Source organism: Callithrix jacchus, chromosome 1 (assembly GCF_049354715.1).
Source record: "Callithrix jacchus isolate 240 chromosome 1, calJac240_pri, whole genome shotgun sequence".
Lineage (NCBI taxonomy): Eukaryota > Metazoa > Chordata > Mammalia > Primates > Cebidae > Callithrix > Callithrix jacchus.
The window spans coordinates 113,183,988-113,204,307 of record NC_133502.1 but is presented as its reverse complement, the minus strand read 5'-3'; the positions used below and the strand labels follow the sequence as shown (position 1 = coordinate 113,204,307).

The 20,320-nt window shown below is 41.7% G+C and overlaps 1 protein-coding gene across 7 annotated transcripts in view; it reads right to left on the bottom strand.

The window, feature by feature from the left end:
• The window catches only part of KDM4C (lysine demethylase 4C), a 418,510-nt gene that overhangs the window by 362,938 nt on the left and 35,252 nt on the right, over positions 1–20,320 (bottom strand). For all 7 annotated transcript variants that reach the window (XM_035305424.3, XM_035305451.3, XM_078368791.1 and 4 more), the window contains exons 2-4: positions 15,295–15,455; positions 6,204–6,379; positions 1,868–1,982 (exon numbers count right to left, since the gene is read on the bottom strand). In XM_035305424.3, the coding sequence (XP_035161315.3) occupies positions 1,868–1,982; positions 6,204–6,379; positions 15,295–15,438 (435 nt within the window). In that variant the 5' untranslated portion in view covers positions 15,439–15,455. The remainder of the gene's footprint in view (positions 1–1,867; positions 1,983–6,203; positions 6,380–15,294; positions 15,456–20,320) is intronic.

Below are 20,320 nucleotides of genomic sequence, written 5' to 3'. Positions count from 1 at the left end.
CGCCTGGTGGTTCACACCCCTAATCCCAAAACTTTAGGAGGCCGAGGCAGTTAGATTGCTTTAGCTCTGGAGTTCAAGACCACCCTGGGCAACATAGTAAGACCCCATCTCAATAAAAATTCCAAAAAATAATAAAATAAATTTTAAAAGAAAATAATGGGAGAGGGCACAGAAGATTTCAAAAGACAAAGAATTTTTAGAATTGTGGTTTTAAAATATCAGGAAAAGGCAAAAAGAATTAAATCATAACCAGTGAATTAAGTCCCCATGAAAAATGGCTAGAAAGACTATAATAACATGTACGCCTTTTGAGACGGAATCTCACTCTGTCACCCAAGCTGGAGTGCAGTGGCGTGATCTTGGCTCACTGTAACCTCCACTTCCTGAAGTGATACTCCTGCGTCAGCCTTCCAAAGAGCTGGGATTACAGGCACTTGCCACCATGCCTGGCTAATTTTTGTTATTTTTAGTAGAGATGGCCAGGCAGGTATGAACTACTTTTTTTTTTTTTTGAGACGGAGTTTCACTCTTGTTACCCAGGCTGGAGTGCAATGGCGCGATCTCGGCTCACCACAACCTCCGCCTCCTGGATTCAGGCAATTCTCCTGCCTCAGCCTCCTGAGTAGCTAGGATTACAGGCACGCACCATGCCCAGCTAATTTTTTGTATTTTTAGTAGAGACGGGATTTCACCATGCTGACCAGGATGGTCTCGATCTCTTGACCTCATGATCCACCCGCCTCGGCCTCCCAAAGTGCTGGGATTACGGGCCTGAGCCACCACACCCAGCAACATGTACCTTTTTTTTTTGAAACGGAGTCTTGCTCTGTTGCCCAGGCTGAAGTGCAGTAGAGAAATCGTGGCTCACTGCAACCTCCACCTCCCAGGTTCAAGTGATTCTTCTGCCTCAGTAGCTGGGACTACAGGTGCACACCACCACACCAGGCTAATTTTTGTATTTTTAGTAGAGATGGGGGTTTCCCCATATTGGCCAGGCTGGTCTTGAACTCCTGACCTTGTGATCCACCCACCTCGGCCCCTCAAAGTGCTAGGATTACAGGCGCGAGCCACCACGACCAGCAACATGAACTTTTTTTTTTTAGAGACGGAGTCTCACTATGTTGCCCAGGCTGAAGTGCAGTGGCAATTCACAGGCGCAATCCCACTACTGATCAGCACAGGAGTTTTGACCTGCTCCATTTCCAACCTGGGCTGGTTCGCTCCTCCTCAGGCAACCTGGTGGTCCCCGCTTCCAGAAGGTCACCATATTGATGCCGAACTTAGTGTGGACACCCAATCAGCATAGCGCACTACAGCCTAGAACTCCTGGGCTCAAGCGGTCCTCCCACCTAAGCCTCCCAAGTAGCTGGGACTACAGGCATGGGCCACTGCAGCCAGCAACATGTACTTTTTTTAAAAAAATAAAATTATTAAAATTTGTAGGAAAAAAGGACAATATAAGCCTGTTCAAATATAACTTTTTTTAATGACCGAGGGAAAGTACTGGAAAAATGTATCTAAAATCCTGCTTCTGCTTTAAGGTGTCAGTATGGTGGATCACATTTCCTGTTTTCCAAACATTTTTATAATGTATTTTTGCTTTAAAAATTAACGTAGTGAAAAGATCGGCCAGATAGCCACCTATCATGTTACTTCTGAACAATTTCAGGTATTTGTAAAATTACCTAGCTTCAGTTTGAAAAATACCAGCAGCAGAAATCCTACTGATGAGTATGTCCTGTCATCCTTTGAAAAATTACGGATCACCCAAAAGCACAACAAAGGACCACTTCTAACCTGCTTAAATGGTAACAAAACTGTCACATTCAGTGATCATTTACAAAACTCATTATAAATATGAATGTACCTCATCATATATGCTCCCATTAATATCTGCACCATAGATGGGGGCCACAAAAGTTAAGTTCTTCCAGTACTTGCGTTCCAAATCTTCGTAATCCAAGTATCTTGGAGTACAGTATCTGTAAAAGGTAGATTAAAAAAAAGTACAAACCAGTAAGTCAGTTTTAGGGTTTTCCCCACAAAATTGATCTACAATACTTTCTTAAACTTAAAATCCTACCAAAATGAAAATACTGCATGTTGTCAAATTTAACAAGTAAACGTACAAATGGATTTACATAGCTATCTGAATATTCTTAAGATTGCTAAATAACTCAACATTACTTTATATTTTACTAGAAAAATACTTTCATAAGACCATCCATGGTGGCTTACGCCTATAATCCTAGCACTTTGGGAAGGTGAGGAGGGTGGATCATGAGGTCAGGAGATTGAGACCATCCTGGCCAACATGGTAAAACCCCGCCTCTACTAAAAATACAAAAAAAAAAAAAAATTAGCTGGGCATGTTGGCACATGCCTATAATCCCAGCTAGACAGGAGGCTGAGGCACGAGAATCACTCGAACCCAGGAGGAAGAGGTTGGAGTGAGCACAGATTGTACCACTGAACTCCAGCCTGGTGACAGAACAAGACTGCCTCAAAAAAAAAAAAAGAAAAGAAAAATACTTTCATGAAAACATGAACAATAAAAGCAGAGTATGAAAGTCATTATTTTAGCTTTCACAGTATTTTTTATATCTTTAATCAACTACACTATGCTAAATTTTACATGTTTATAGAAAAATGACATAACACCTAGAGAAACAATGACAAACAATAATCTTGCGAAAAATCCAAGAAAGGAAAGTTAAAATAAGATATTCTGCAGCTATTAGATTGACAAATGCTGAATATATTAATGGCAGGAAAATAATGACACCTCTTAGACAACTTAGTGGGACTATACGCTGGTACAACCATTCCAGCATATAATTTTTCAACGTGTAAAAAGTGTTTAAAAATCGATATATTTGACCCAAAATCTAACTGTAGAAATTTACCCAACAATACAGGTATGTGTACAGTGACAGTCAACTCAAGGTATTTGCTGCACCATTAATTGAAAATACAAGTCACTATCTATCAACTAGTGATTAGCTAAAAAAAAAAAAAGATACAGAATATAAAATAAGATAGATCTTTTTAAATACTGACATCAAATTCTATCCACAGTGAATAAAGCAGGTTATAGAACAGTGTATACTATATCCTCTTTACGTAAAAAAAAAAGAAAAAACTGTAATTGTATATTAAGTCACCAGAAAGAAATGCATAATAAATTATTATTAATGGTTATCTCTCACATAGAAATTACAGAAAAGCACTTACTTCTCTGTATTATTAGGAATTTGAACAATAATCTTACCACCAAAAAAAGGGATACCAATGTTTCTTCAGGAAGAAAATAAGCAAAGAAAGAAGCAAAGGAGAAAATAATGAAATGAAGTTAAAAAGGTATTTAGCAGTAGTAGAATCCCTATAATATATACTGGACATTTTAGATTGACTAATTATAGAACAACCAACATCTATATTCACTATACCAGGGACCCCAAACTAGTTATCTGTGTAACAAGACGACCAAATAATTTAACAACTATATTCAAAATACCAAACAACTTGGCAGGGTGCAATGGCTGACTCCTGTAATCCCAGCACTCTGAGAGGCTGAGGCAGGCAGATCACAAGGTCAAGAGCTCAAGACCATTCTGGCCAACGTGGTAAAACCCTGTCTCTACTAAAAATACAAAAAGCTGGGCGTTGTGGCATGCACCTGTAGTCCCAGCTACTTGGGAGGCTGAGGCAGGAGAATCACTTAAAGCCAGGAGGCAGAGGTTGTGGTGAGCCAAGATCGCACCACTGTACTCCTGAGTTGCCTGAGCAACTGAGCGAGATTCGATCTCAAAAAAAAAAAAAAGAAAGTTTCATTTCTCAATTAATAAGATCTGAAAGAATAAGACTCTACTAATGCCCACTCAAAAATTTCAAAAGAAAGCGTTCAAATTATATTAAACATAAAATTTTCCCACCAAAAGCATTGGCAACAAAAGCCAAAATAGACAAATGGGACCTAATCAAACTCCACAGCTTCTGCACGGCAAAAGAAACAGTCACTAGAGTGAATCGGCAACCAACGGAATGGGAAAAAATGTTTGCAGTTTACCCATCTGACAAAAGGCTGATATCCAGAATTTACAAACAACTCAAACAGATTTACAAGAAAAAAACAAACAAGCCCATTCAAAAGTGGGCAAAGGATATGAACCGACACTTTACGAAAGAAGACATATATGAGGCCAACAATCATATGAAAAAATGCTCATCGTCACTGGTCATCAGAGAGATGCAAATCAAAACCACATTGAGATACCATCTCACGCCAGTTAGAATGGCGATCATTAAAAAATCTGGAGACAACAGATGCTGGAGAGGATGTGGAGAAAAAGGAACACTTGTACACTGTTGGTGGGAGTGTAAATTAGTCCAACCATTGTGGAAGACAGTGTGGCGATTCCTCAAGGCCTTAGAAATAGAAATTCCATTTGACCCAGCAATCCCATTACTGGGTATATACCCAAAGGACTATAAATCATTCTATTATAAGGACACATGCACACGAATGTTTATTGCAGCACTGTTTACAATAGCAAAGACCTGGAATCAACCCAAATGCCCACTGATGATAGACTGGACTGGGAAAATGTGGCACATATACACCATGGAATATTATGCAGCAATCAGAAATGATGAGTTCGTGTCGTTTGTAGGGACATGGATGAATCTGGAGAACATCATTCTCAGCAAACTGACACAAGAACAGAAAATGAAACACCGCATATTCTCACTCATAGGCGGGTGATGAAAAATGAGAACACATGGACACAGAGAGGGGAGTACTAAACACTGGGGTCTATTGCGGGGAAAAGGGGAGGGCCAGTGGGAGGGGGAGGTGGGGAGGGATAGCCTGGGGAGAAACGCCAAATGTGGGTGAAGGGGTGAAAGCAAACAGAACACACTGCCATGTGTGTACCTGTGCAACTGTATTGCATGCTCTGCACATGTACCCCAAAACCTAAAATGCAATAAAAAAATAAGAAAAAAAAAATTTTCCATTTCTTTGGAATAGCCAGAATGTTCCATAGAAGGAATGTAACACACAGAAGTCCTCAAGTAGTATCATGTGCTTACAATATGAAATATAACTTTTTTAAAGAAAGATACCTAAATTCATTCAAAATCTTAATCTCATTCACACCCATCCAGGGAATTTGGAAACTATATTTTTTGGTTGGTCTCAGATTTTGTTTTATTTTGTTTTTGTCAGATATATGTTTTGATCTGGGGCCTTAATTATCATATCAGAATTTTTTAAAAGAACTTTAATAATAATAATTGTGACAATGTTTAAATATAACCACAAATTCGTTGACACTTGTCCCTTCAAGAAGTAGAGCTTGATTCTCCTCCCCTTGACTGTAGGCTACACTTAACAACTGGCTTGTAACAAACAGAACACAGCAGGTGTGAAAGTGTGTCACTTCTGATACAGGTCATGAAAAGACATGTGGTTTCCTTCTTGCTATCTCTCTCGGATCACTTGCTCTGGGAGAAGCCAGCTGCCATGACATGAGGAGCAGTCCATGTGACAAGGAACTGAGGATCTCATCAAAAGCCATGTAAGGGGAGTACTCTTGTAAGAGATCTTCTAGCCACAGTTAAATGCTTAGATGACTGTAGCCCAGCCAACAACCTAATGGCAGCCTCACAAGACCCTGAGGCAGAACCACCTGGCTAAGGCACTCTCAGATTCCTGACCTTCAGAAATTATGGGTTGGTTTAAGCAGCTAAGTAAGATTTGGGATAATCTGTTACACAGAAATAAATAACTAATGCAATGGTGGCCTTTCAAGTCATTCAAGGTTTGCTTTTAAAAGTACTAATCTTCTAAAATCATTTAAGGATTAAATGTTGTCAAACACGCACCAAAAAATTACCCAACAAATATGAATAATTGTTGTGTAGAATCAAAAACTCATGGCAACTATAAGGTAAGAAGTTCCATTTGTAGCCACTATAAATGAGATAATAAAATGAAGACCAACTTCTTTCTTTAACACTAAGCTAAATGTTAAGGCAACCAAGTAAAGAACAGAAGACAGAAATGGTTAAATGAAGGTTGAAAGACACTGCATGGGAGACTCCTGCTTTTCATTATAAACAGCTCTGTCTACTTTGTTTCTTAACATATTTACATAAATATTTGAAGGAAACAGAAATAGCAAACCGATTCTACTCACTTGCCACTGTTGGCCAGCTGCCTGAACTCCTTCACCGTCATTGCTTTTTTCTGGATATTGTACTGAGTGAACAGTCCTGACTGCCCTGTGACCATCTGCTGAATTGGTGCTGGAATGAGCAAATTATCAATGTCATCATAGCATTGTCTTGGCTTCCACTCCTTAGGAGGAATCACCTAAAAATAAAATAATGAAATAAAGTATCATCTTGAAAACATTCCAAGTAATTTAGCTTTTAAGTATTCCGATAAAATACAACTGAATTTCTCAGTCTATGACAAATGTGTAAAAAAAAGGTTATCTGCAAAAGAACAATACGACGTTATTCAACACCAAAATGTATTAAGTACTCATTATCCCAAACACTGTACTTACATTAACTCATTTTGAGTAGGTACTATTAACATCTTGATTTTAAAGATAAAATTGAAAGACACACAGAAGTAATAAGATGACCTGAAGTTAAAATGACTAAAGACTACCTGAGCTGAAATTCTAACTAAAACAGTTTGAATTCACACTGAGTCATTATGTTAACCTGCCTCTCAACAGATGAAATTATGTTTACATAAATAATTTCTTCCCCAAAGAAGTTCGTCTTTATTGAACAGGATCTAAGCATGTAACTATGTGCTTTTTATATTATGAGAAAAATAAGTACATGTATAGTTGACATTATATTCTTTATAGACTTCTCACACAGTATGGCAATAGAACAGTAGTATGCTAGTAAATATTTAATAACCAGCTTTCCAGAAAGGTGGAGGAAACCATGATTTGTAGCTTTTGCCTATTTTCATGGTATAACTACTCCCACCACGGCCAATCTAAACCTACCAATGTGACATCACTATATATGGAACTGGAAAGAGACGTCCATTTTTTTTTCTTTTTGTGAGATGGAGTCTTGTTCTGTTGCCCAGGCTGGAGTGAAATGGCAGGATCTCAGCTCACTGCAACCTCTGCCTCCCAAGTTAAAGCCATTCTCCTGCCTCAACCTCCCAGGTAGCTGGGACACAGGCATGCACCATCACACCCAGCTAATTTTTTTGTATTTTTAGTAGAGATGTGGTTTCACCATGCTGTCCAGGCTGGTCTCAAACTCCTAACCTCAAGTGATCTGCCCACCTCAGCCTCCCGTAGTGCTGGGATTACAGATGTAAGCCACCGCACCCAGATGTGCACTATTAACTCTCAAATGCCAGTATAAGGTGCCTCAGCACATCACTGTTAACCTGTAGTATTTAAGTACTTAATTACTAAGGAAAAAAAGATCTAGAAACATTAAGACTCAAAATACATATTGATAGGATTTTAAATTAGTGATTGATAGGATTTAAAAATAGGATTGATAGGATAGTGAATTGATAGTATTTAAAAATAGTGCACCCAGATGTGCACTATTAACTCTCAAATGCCAGTATAAGGTGCCCCAGCACACCACTGTTAACCTGTAGTATTTAAGCACTTAACTACTAAGAAACAAAAGATCTAGAAACATTAAGAGTCAAAATACATATTGATAGGATTTAAAATTAGAAGGTACTGGCCAGCAAGGTGGCTCACACCTATAATCTCAGCATTTTGAGAGGTCGAGATGGGTGAATCACTTGAGGCAGTAGTTCTAGACCACCTGGACAGTATGGGGAAACCCATCTCTACTAAAAATATTAAAATTAGCTGGGTGTGGTGGCAGGTTCCTACAATCCCAGGTACTCAGGAGGCTCAGGCAGGAGAATCACTTTGAACCCAGGAGGTAAAAGCTGCAGTGAGCTAAGATCATGCCACTGCACTCCAGCCTGAGAGACAGAGTTAGATTTCATCTCAAAAATAAATAAAATAAAATAGGCCGGGTACAGTGGCTCACCCCTGTAATTTCAACACTTTGGGAGGCCGAGGTGGGTGGATCACAAGGTCAGGAGATCGAGACCATTCTGGCTAACATTGTGAGACCCTGTCTCTACTAAAAATACAAAAAATTAACCAGTCATGGCATGCACCTGTAGTCCCAACTCCTTGAAAGGCTGAGGCAGGAGAATCACTTGAACCTGGGAGGCAGAGGTTCCAGTAAGCAGAGGTCACACCATTGCCTGGCAACAGAGCAAAACTCCATCTCAAAATAAATAAATAAATAAAATAAAATTAGAATGTACAAAGGCATGAAGTAATTCATGAGTTGTGGCTAGAAGTTTTCTTTTTGTTTTTTCTTTTATTTTCGGTAGAGACAGGGTTTCGCCATGTTGCTCAGATTGGTCTCAAACTCCTGAGCTCAACTGATCCCCCTGTCTTGGCCTTCCAAAGTGAATTACAGGCATAAGCCACTGCGCCTGTCCACTTTACCACCTTTAGAAGTTGTTTTAGTTTTTTTAAAACAATCTTTTTAAGGTTTTTTTAATTGAAAAATACAGCAAACATGTAAAAAATCACAAGCACACAGCTCTGTGAATTACTACAAAGCAAACACCAAAGGACCCACTGGCCTCAAGTGATCCACCTACCTTGGCCTTCCAAAATGCTGGAATTACAGACATGAGTCATTGTGCTTAGCCCTTTTTTTATGTTTTTTGTAAAGATGTGGTCTCGCTATGTTGCCAGGGCTGGTCTCGAACTCATGGGCTCAAGCAATCCTCCCACCTTGGCCTCCCAACGTGCTGGGATTACAGGCGTGAGCCACCATGCCCAGCCACACTCAATATTTGAAAAGAATATGGACAATCGCCGAGCGCAGTGGCTCACACCTGTAATCCTAGCACTTTGGGAGGCCGAGGTGGGTGGATCACTTGAGGTCAGGAGTTCAAGACCAGCCTGGCCATCATGGTGAAACCCCATCTTTTATTAAAAAAAAAGAATATGGACAATCATGCTATATAAATATGAATAACCTTACTACATTTTCTTGATGACATATTGAAAGGGGAGAGGCACTGTATTTAAGGATATCATAAAAACTTTTTTCATCAGAAATAAGCCAGAATATCTAAGTTGGAAGTAAGAGAAAACTAAGGGAAAATAAAATAAGAGAAGAAAAAAGTTAAAAAAAATAAAGAAATAAGCCAGAATAAAAAAAAATAGGACATAGATTTAGTCAGGCCCTTCCTTAGCAATAAAGGTATCCACAATGAAATTAATATTATGTCTAGAATTAAACGTGTTTTCTATCTTGTAAAAAAAAAAAAAAAAAAAAAAAACAAGGACATTACTTGTCCATAAAAAATTTTGTCACAATTTTCTAAAGACAGAGAAGCAAGGCATACAATAAACTTTAAAAACTCCAAATATTACCTTATGTTTTTTGTGTACAAGTTCATTTAATTTCAATTAAAGAGTTCAAATGAAATATTTTTTCAGAAGTTCAGGTCTATAACAAAAATCTTATTTGTGAACTACAACTTGAAATCCTAAAACATCAGATTTTCTTGAATAGGAAAACACAACATACTGAGGTGTTTAAAAGATGCCAATGTTAGCCGGGCACGGTGGCTCAAACCTGTAATCCCAGCACTTTGGGAGGCTGAGGCGGGTGGATCACGAGGTCAAGAGATCAAGACCATCCTGGTCAACATGGCAAAACCCCATCTCTACTAAAAATACAAAAAATTAGCTGGGCATGGTGGCGCGTGCCTGTAGCCCCAGCTATTCAGGAGGCTGAGGCAGGAGAATTGCCTGAACCCAGGAGGCAGCGGATGCAGTGAGCCGAGATCGCGCCATTGCACTCCAGCCTGGGTAAGGAGAGCGAAACTGTGTCTCAAAAAAAAAAAAAAAAAGATTCCAAAGTTAAACCTTTACATTTAGTGAATCTAAATGAGGGATTCTCCTAAAGTTCACCTTTCTGATTATATCAAAACAGAGTACACATTTTTTTATAACCATCCCCACAAACCAGCCTGGCCCCTATTCCCTGTGAGAAATTTTATGCTAAAATCTGCATTTGCACTACTTACTTTGAAATAAATTGCTATTTCTACCACCTACCTAGTGAGGAAGGAAGAGGAAGACAGTGGTGCTTCTTACAATCTTTCTTTACCTTGTGGGCAAAGGTAATATGCACTCTACAAGCTGTTTATGAAACTACATGAGTATATAACCTATGGTCCACGACAACCTACATTCAGATTTCTGTTGGGGACAAATTTCACCCACTTCATATATAAAAAAGGTTCATCATAATCTCCTTCCACAAAAACAGTACAAGTTTTACATTTGAAGAGACTGCCACTTTTCACTTTCCCAACTTGGAGTATCTACTTTATAGACAGTCACAGTGTCAAGCCTTCTACTCTAAAAGTAAATGTTAAATCTAAAGCATGAATCTAAGAAATGGAGAAAAGAAAAACCAATCCCAGCTACCTGGGAAGCTAAGGCAGGAGAACTGCTTGAACCCGGGAGGTTGCAGTGAGCCAAGATCGTGCCACTGCACTTCAGCCTGGCGCCTGGTGACAGAGACTCTGTCTCAAAAAAAAGAAAAACCAAGACAGGCTGTCATCTGAGGCGAAAGTCACTACTATTGGAACTACTGGACCAATTTCTTCAAATCATAAATTAAGACCAATTCATTAAATGTTGTCAATAGTGGATTAACAGGCCAGGCACAGTGTGGCTCATGCTTTTAATCCCAGCACTTTGGGAGGCCAAGGTGGGAGGATCATTTGAGCTCAGGAGTTTAAGACCAGTCTGGGTAACACAGCAGATCCCATCTCTACAAAAAAAAAAAAAAAATTAGCCAGGCATGGGTAGTCCCACCTTCTTGGGAGGTTGAGGTGGGAGGACTGCTTGAACCTGGAAGGTCAAGACTACAGTGAGTCATGATTGTACCACTCCAGCCTGAGTAACAGGGCAAGACCCTGCCAAAAAAACAGTGCATTAACAAAGAACATCATGGGTGGCTCGGTTCCCCAGGACTAGCCCCCAAAGCAAACCAGCTTCATTAACGCAGTCTTGATTTTTACAATATGATTTGATTTGGTACAGTTTTATACATTTGCTAGTATTGCAACTTCAAGAACAAGAGGGAAAGTAAGTAAAATTGAGCTTATGTGACTTGACATCAAAGATGGCAAAAAAGATTTGAAATAGTTTGTTGTATTCCTAATAATGAATAAGAAATTATTAAAGGATTAAATAAATGAATGTCTCCAACTTTGTCAATGAGTATCAGTTTTAAAAATGAGGCGTGGTCTAGACTCAGGTGTGTTTTGTAATCATAGTTCTCATTAACTTTACTCTGTTACATAATGCAGACAGGGCGCAGGTGTGCTGTGTGTGCATGCAGCTCCCTTGTGACAATAGCGGCTGTTTCCTCTTCTAAAGTTACTGAACGTGCCAGCCTACCACAGGACACTCTACTAATCTCAGCAGAACACAGTTCATGTTTTCAAGAAACAAAAGTGGGAGAGACCTGCATTCAGAGCCCAGAGAAGAGATGATCATCCCCTACCTCTGCCCTCCGCCTCCTGGTTTAAGCAATTCTCCTGGCTCAGCCTCCCGAGTAGATGGGACTACCGGTGCCCGCCACCACGCCTGGCTAAAAATTGTATTTTTGGTAGAGAGAGGGTTTTACCATATTGGCTAGGCTGGTTTCTAACTCCTGACCTCAAGTGATCTGCCCACCTCTGCCTCCCAAACTGCTGGGATTATAGGTGTGAGCACCACACCTATCCCAAATGAGATTTTTTTTTTTTTTAATGAACTAACCTAATAAAGAAGTTAAAGTAAACTTTCTCATTTGAGAAAGTCATTAAAAAGCTTTAGTTTCCCTTTGTTTTCTCTTTATCTTGTTTCCTCTCTCTCTCACCCACCCCTAATTAATTTTCACTCAATTTAATATTCCCAAATTTTAAAACGTTTCTAGGATAGGGCCAGGAGCCCATGCCTATAATCCCAGCACTTTGGGAGGCCAAAGGCAAGCAGACCACTGAGTCCAGCTGTTCAAGACCAGCCTGAGCAACATGGTGAAACCTTGACTCTACAAAAAATACAAAAATTAGCCCAGCATGGTTGTGCACACCTGTAATCCCAGCTACTTGCAAATATTCAAGAAGAAGGATTGCTTGAATCTAGGAGGTCAAGGCTGCAGTGAGCCAATATCACACCACTGCACTCCACTTTGGGTAACAAAGTGAGACCCTGTTTCAAAAAACAGAAAAACAATCCAGGCGTGGTGGCGCGTGCCTGTAGTCCCAGCTACTCAGGAGGCTGAGGCTGGAGGATCACTTGAGTCCAGGAGTTCTGGGCGGTAGTGCGCTATGCTGATCAGGTGCCGGCACTAAGTTCGGCATCACTATGGTGATCTACGGGGAGCGGGGGACCACCAGGTTGCCTAAGGAGAGGTGAACCAGCCCAGGTCGGAAATGGAGCAAGTCAAAACTCCCGTGCTGATCAGTAGTGGGATCACACCGGTGAATAGCCACTAAACTCCAGCCTGGGCAACATAGCGAGACCTCGTCTCTTAAAAAAAAAGAAAAACAAAAAACTGTCTAGGAAGGACATGAATTTTAACAAGATACATGGCCAGGCACAGTGGCTCACATCTATAATCCCAGCACTTTGGGAGGCCAAGTCAGTCAGATCACTTGAGGTCAGGAGTTTGAGACCAGCCTGGCCAATATGGTGAAACTCCATCTCTACTAAAAATACAAAAATCAGCTGGGCGTGGTGGCGTGCGCCTGTAGTCCCAGCTACTCAGGAGGCTGAGGCAGGAGAATTGCTTGAACCCAGGAGGCGGAGGTTGCAGTGAGCCGAAATTGTGCCACTGCACTCCAGCCTGGCACCTGGCGACAGAGTCAGACTCTGTCTCAAAAAAATAAATTAAATAAATAAATAAAATGTTTTTAAAAAAAAAAAAGAAAAGAAAAGAAACTGGGAGGCAGAGGTTTCAGTGGACTGAGATCGAGCCTCTGTACTCCAGCCTGGGAGACAGAACAAGACTCCATCTTAAAAAAAAAGAAAAAGGGCTAGGCGTGGTGGCTCACGCCTGTAATCCCAGCACTTTGGGAGGCCGAGGCGGGTGGATCATGAGATCAAGGGATCGAGACCATCCTGGTCAACATGGTGAAACCCCGTCTCTACTAAAAATACAAAAACTCAGCTGGGCATGGTGGCGCGTGCCTGTAATCCCAGCTACTCACGAGGCTGAGGCAGGAGAATTGCCTGAACCCAGGAGGTGGAGGTTGCGGTGAGCTGAGATCGCGCCATTGCACTCCAGCCTGGGTAACAAGAGTGAAACTCCGTCTCAAAAAAAAAAAAAAAAAATACACAACATAATGACAGGCCTCAGGGTACAGATGCCAGAAACTGTAAAGTAGTAGGTTACAGTAGCATCAGGTCCATTTGCAGGAGGAGTTGAACACCAATCCCAATAGTTCTGGAAGTTCTCTCCTCAACTACCTTGTCTTGTCCATGCTATCTGACCCCCATGGCTGGGGATTTCAAGGAGAATCCTTTACGCAAGTGCAGTACAGTAATTTGGCCTTGCAGCAGGGCTCAGGGATTTATGCAGTGATACTGAGAAGTCTACAGAAACCCAGATTATAAATTTAACATTTTGAACAATAATAAATTGAAATAAGTGCAATAAAATATATTCTTCTGTGGGAAATTTTTTAATTAAAATAGATTTACATTATAGAAGGGACACACAAACCATCTCAGGTTGGATGATGAATTATATCATATAGTGGATCTCTCTTTCAAAGGGCTTACTTTGGACCTATGCACCCAAATGTGCAATGCAATCCTCAGCACCTCACTGACAACCCCTATGACTCGGGGCATGTCACTCATACCCAAAGTGCTTAAGTCACTATCATTATTTTTTTTAAGAATATTATCTAGCACTTGTAAGAATAAGAAAAAGATGAGTATTTTCAAACATATCCAGACCAAAGACAACTTAACCCATCTTCACTGGTCTGGGTCACCATCAGCTCCTCACTAGATAAACACAACCACCCCAGACAAGATGCTTTACTTGTGCTCTGCCCCCCACAACACCAAATTCATTCTTCACCTACGAGCCAATGTGATCTGTTCAAAATAATGTCACAAAAATAGCAAAAGAAACAGTCACCACATCTTCCTCTCTCACTTTAAGCCTGTCAGTGCTTCTCTCTACACTTAAAATCCCAATGTCTTACGATGGCTGGAGAAGCCCACTGACCACTTTCCTATTCCTCCCACCCACAAAACTCAGGTCAGCCTCCAGGCCTCTGGACTTGCTATTCTTTCTGTCCCCGTATCTTGAAAAAGCTGGGTTCTTTTTATCCTTTGAATCTGTGCTTAAATGTCCTTATCTCATCATCCTAAGATGCTCCCACTAGAACATAAGCTCCATGGAAGCAAGAACACTGACTGTTCTGCTCCCCCACATCCGTACCCCTAGCACCTGGCATAGTGTCTGGCACATAGCAGGCACTCTCCACATTTGGTAAACAACCAGAAATAAAAAAGAATAGGCAAGTGTAGAGAGAGAATAAGTCGGTTTGTGGTTGCCTATGGGCTGGGGGTGATAGCAGGGAATGTGGAATGACTGCTTAATGCCTAGAACTTTCTTTGAGGGATGACAAAAATGTTATGGAATTCAATAGAGATGATGGTTGCGCATTTCTGTGAACATAGTCAAAACCAATGAATTGCACACTTTAAATGGATGCAGTATATGGTGTGTTTTATATGGTAATTATATCAATAACTGTTATATAAAAAAAGAAAAGAAAAAACATAGAAGGAAAGAAGAAGGAAGGGAGAGAGAAATTGTGGTTAAGTTTCAGGTTAATAATTGTTGTCTACAAAAAAACTGACGAAATCTATGACTCGTACACCTCTAAAACTCATACCTGGATCTCCTTGGTTTCTATGAGCCACCTTGTTTGGTTTTGACTGTTTTTAAGCCTTAGAACACAACAGAGTATAAACAGTTATAGTCAAAAGGAAAATAAGATAATTATTATTTAAAGAAATCAAATGTTCCACATGGATTAACAAGCACAAAGATTTTGTAAATTTCTTCCTTTGGAAACAATGTCCCACATCATAAAAACTAAGAATATAAAGCCCATGTGATTGTGTTTCATTTAAAGCATTTGAGGATAATCACCTTTGCAAGACCTGCTCGATGGGCTCCTTTAGACTCCATGTATGCAAGGTATCTGTTGAACTCCCGGAACTCCTCCATGGAGGGTCGGAACGTCATTATCTTACAGCTGGGGTTCAGAGGACTTTCCGTCTCAGCCACCTCCATGATGGCTCGGTCAGTGTCTGCAGAGAAGACAGTAGGGTCAACAGAACTGAATTCTTATGTGCTTTAGGTCATTTTTCCCAACTATCACATCCAGTTCCCCCAGCAGGAACCCTTCTCTTTCAGTTACTCCCCATTCCCTTCTACCACTCTTAGGGAGACCCCCTCATCTCCACATGAACCCCTGAACCAACAAGAGCCTCTAGTCATTCCAGTTGGCAAGTTCCCTATTCCTGACAGAGAACTGCTGACCTGACTGTACCGCTGATCTCCTCAAAACCCTTCCAAGTAAAAATAAATTTTCTTTTTTTTAAGACAGAGTTTCACCATGTTGGCCAGGCTGGTCTTGAACTCCTGACCTCAGGTGATCCACCCACCTCGGCCTCCCAAAGGGCTGAGATTGCAGGCATGAGCCACCACACCCAGCCATGAATTTTCTTTCTTTTTTTTTTTTTTGGAAATAGAGTCTAGCTCTACTGCCTAAGCTGCAGTGGAGTGGTGTGATCTCGGCTCACTGCAACCCCCGCCTCCCGGGTTCAAGTGATTCTCCTGTCTAAGACTCCCAAGTAGCTGAAATTACAGAAGCCCACCACCACACCCAGCTAATTCTTTTGAGACGAAGTCTTGCTCTATCACCAAGCTGCAGTGCAGTGACACGATTTTAGCTTACTGCAACCTGTGACTTCCTAGTTCAAGAAATTCTCCTGCCTCAGCCCCCCAAGTATCTGGGAATACAGGCACGCACCATCACGCTCCACTAATTTTTGTATTTTTAGTAGAGATAAGGTTTCACCATGTTAGTCAGGCTGTTCTCAAACTCGTAACCTCAGGCAATCCACCCACCTTGGCCTCCCAAAGTGCTAGGATTACAGGCATGAGCTACCGCACCCAGCTGTAAAAATGAATTTTCTAACCTTCCAAGTTTACAAAAGATGTTGCTTCTACATACCAGTTCCAAAACAGACTCTCACTCACATGCGCACCTATACAAAAGCCTAGTCTAGACTGAATAGAGAATGTTAAAAATCGTTAGCAGAGTTTACTCAGGTGTGCTTCCAGATTGCCATATCATGCCTTCCAAGAGTAATTTACAAGCCATCCATTCAGCAAAATTGCTAGACACTGGGCAAGACACAGAAAAGGATGAGGATGGAGACAGAAAGGGATGAAGTTTGTCTTCACCTTTCAAACTGTCTAGAGGCTGAACAAACTTCCATATAAAAATGTACACAGGAGCTGGAAGCGGTGGCTCCTGCCTGTTAATCCCAGCACTTCGGAACCAGGCAGATCATATAAGGCCAGGAGTTCAAGACTAGCATGGGGCAACATGGTGAAACCCCATCTCTACAAAAAATTAGCCAGGCATGGTGGCACACGCCTGTAGTCCCAGCTACTAGGGAGACTGAGACAGGAGAATCACTTGAACCTGGGAGGCGGAGGTTGCAGTGAACCGAGATCACACCGCTGCACTCTAGCCTGGATGATGGAGTGAGATTATATCTCAAAAAAAAAAAAATATGTACACAGGAAGAAGTAACTAACTCCAATTGGGTTTATGAGAATTCATTTTCCCAGAAAGGAGGAGAGTTACATCTTATAAGAAGGTATAGGAGTTGGCCAGACAAGAGAAAGGGCACTCTGGGCAGGGGAAATATCTACAAGTACTGCCTGAATGGAAAGGAGTTTAATAATGTGTATGGAGCATAGAAAGCAAAGATTATAGGATATCAAAGTAGAAGAAGAGTGGGCAGGTTTTGCTATCTATGAAAACACAGGCTTAATCTTGCTGTCAATAAACAGGATGATTCCTTCAGCAAACATTTATTGAGCCTCTAACATGCGACAGGCACAAAGAATGCAAAGGTGAGTAAGAAGCACTGAAATGGCTGCCTCAGGAACGAGTCCCATCCAATCTTCTTCTAAATCCATTAGGACTTGGCATCTGACAGCACAAACAACAAATTTCCCTGCAATAAAGTTTTCCTCTTTTTTTTTTTCTTTTTGATGAATTTAATCTGCCTGACAGAAAAACTGGGAAGTGAGAGCTGGGGCAGATAAAAGGAAGAAACATTATGGGATACTAAGAAGTTAAAACAGCCAGGCACGGTGGCTCCTGCCTGTAGTCCGAGCACTTTGAGAGGCTGAGACATGGGGATCACCTTAGGTCGGGAGTTTAAGACCAGCCTGACCACCTTGGAGAAACCCCATCTCTACTAAAAATACAAAATTAGTCAGGCATGGTGGTGCATGCCTGTAATCCCAGCTACTCGGGAGGCTGAGGCAGAATTGCTTCACCCTGGGAGTCAGAGGTTGCAGTGAATGGAGATCATGCCATTGCACTCCAGCCTGGGCAGCAAGAGTGAAACTCCATCTCAAAAAAAAAAGGGGGTTAAAGCACAGCGGGGATACAGATAGCGATGTAATCATCATTCATTTAAAGAAAGTTTAGCTGGGTGCAATGGCTCACACCTATAATCCCAGCACTTTGGGAGGCCAAGGCAGGCAGATGACCTAAGATCAGGAGTTCGAGACCAGCCTGGCCAACATGGCAAAACACTGTCTCCACTAAAACTACAAAAATTAGCCAGGTATGGTGGCAGGCACCTTTAATCCCAGCTACTGGGGAGGCTGAGGCAGGAGAATCGATTGAACCCAGAAGGCGGAGGTTGCACTGACCCGAGATCATGCCACTGTACTCCAAAAATAAATTTGTTTTGTTTTAGTTTTGAGACAAAGTCTCTCTCTGTCACCCAGGCTGGAGTGCAGTAGCACAATCTTGGCTACTGCAAGGATTACAGGTGTGCACCTCCACGCCCAGCTAATTTTTGTATCTTTAGTGGAGACGGAGTTTTGCCATGTTGTCCAGGCTGATCTCAAACTCCTGACCTCAGGCGATCCACCTGCCTCAGCTTCCCAAAGTGCTGAGACTATAGGTGTGAGCTACCACACCCAGCCTAGAACCAGCATCTATCTCAAGATGTACACGTGAGGAGCTAGGAAATACATAAAAATTAAACCTCACCATCCTTTAGAAAATTACAATCCAAAGGAAAAAATAATCTGCACCAAATTATCACATGGTAGAAAATATTCTGGATTCTCCCTGACTCAGGAAGGGAGCTTGCAATAGGAAAACACCTTCCAGGCTACCTCCCTACCCGCCTCTGTTCACTTGTACTCAGAACACACCCTTGAATCCATGGGCTACAGGATAGAAGCCTCACTCTGTATAGTAAACACAAAGTCCTTTAGAAGCGTCTGGATCTGGGCCGGGCACAGTGGCTCACACCTGTAATCCCAGCACTTTGGGAGGTCAAGGTGGGCAGATCACCTGAGTCCAGGAGTTGGAGACCAGCATGAACGACATAGTGAAATCTCATCAAAAATACAGAAATTAGCCAGGCGTGGTGGCAGGCACCTGTATTCCCAGCTACTCAGGAGTCTGAAGCAGGAGGATCACTTTACCACCTGGGGGGCAGAGGTTGCAGTGAGACAAAATTGTGCCACTGCAAGCCCACTCTAGCCTGGGTGATAGAGTGGGACCCTGTTTCAAAAACAACAACAAAAAAAGCATCTGGGTCTGGCCCTCATCTAACTATTGTGGCCTTGTCCACCATCACTGTCTGCACTGTACTTCATGCTCCAACAATAGTCACTGATTTGTGCTTCTGTAAACAAGCAAAGCTTTCTGCGTTTTTGCGCGCTGTTCCTTCCTCTCAGAGCAGCCTCTGCCTGCTTCCTCACCTGACAAACTCCTTCTTACCCTTGAGAATCCTAACCATATGGAACATGTCTGCCTGACCCATCCCTGTGTTCCCAACTTCCTCTCTGCGTTCCTCATTATAGCAGTTGCCTGTCCCAACTGTTGGCACTTCCAACCACCCACTGAGCCATCAGCTCTTCCTGGGAAATGCCGGCTCACCACCTCTTTAAGCCCTAGCATACAGTCTGGCACCCCAGCCTGGGTCACAGTATCTGCTGCAAAATTATTTGCCAGCTGAATGAAGGAATAAGTGCCAAATTGTTAACATATTTACATAATGATACCAAATTCAGGAAAAGGAAAGCATTAGTCCCAAACACAGAAAAAGTTACCTAGAAAACAGATTCACCTGCGTGACTGGTAAAGAATAATGCAACAGAAAAATCTGAGCAGTGAGAAAAGGGAAGAACCCCACAGATCACCTTTGTAGAAACATTTGGTACACAGAACGCAGTGTTCATTTTCCACAGGCTAAAGAACAAGGGTGGCCTGAAGACCATTTCTCTAGGCAGAAGAAGCCCCTAAAAAAGAAAATGGGAATCCACTGAGTCATTCAACATATACTTATTGAATGCCTAACTGCTGAGCAGCCATTCACCAGAGAACAAAGTCCTGACACTAACTGTATGAAACAGACAATAAATAGTACATGCTATGAAGAAGAACCAAGGGTAAGGGGATACAGTGCAAAGGAAAGCAGTGCCTATTTAATATAAGGTAGGCAAGGGAAGGCACTTCAGAGGAGCTGAGACCTGAGGGAGGGAATTAATCATACGGATACTTGGAAAGAGAGCATTTTAGGTTGAAGTAACAAGAAAGGAGATGCAGCCAGGCGTGGTGGCTCAAGCCTGTAATCCCAGCACTCTGGGAGGCCGAGGTGGGTGGATCACGAGGTCATGAGATCGAGACCATCCTGGTCAACATGGTGAAACCCCATCTCTACTAAAAATACAAAAAATTAGCTGGGCGTGGTGGCGCATGCCTGTAATCCCAGCTACTCAAGAGGCTGAGGCAGGAGAACTGCCTGAACCCAGGAGGCGGAGGTTGTGGTGAGCCAAGATCGTGCCATTGCACTCCAGCCTGGGTAACAAGAGTGAAACTCTGTCTCAAAAAAAAAAAAAA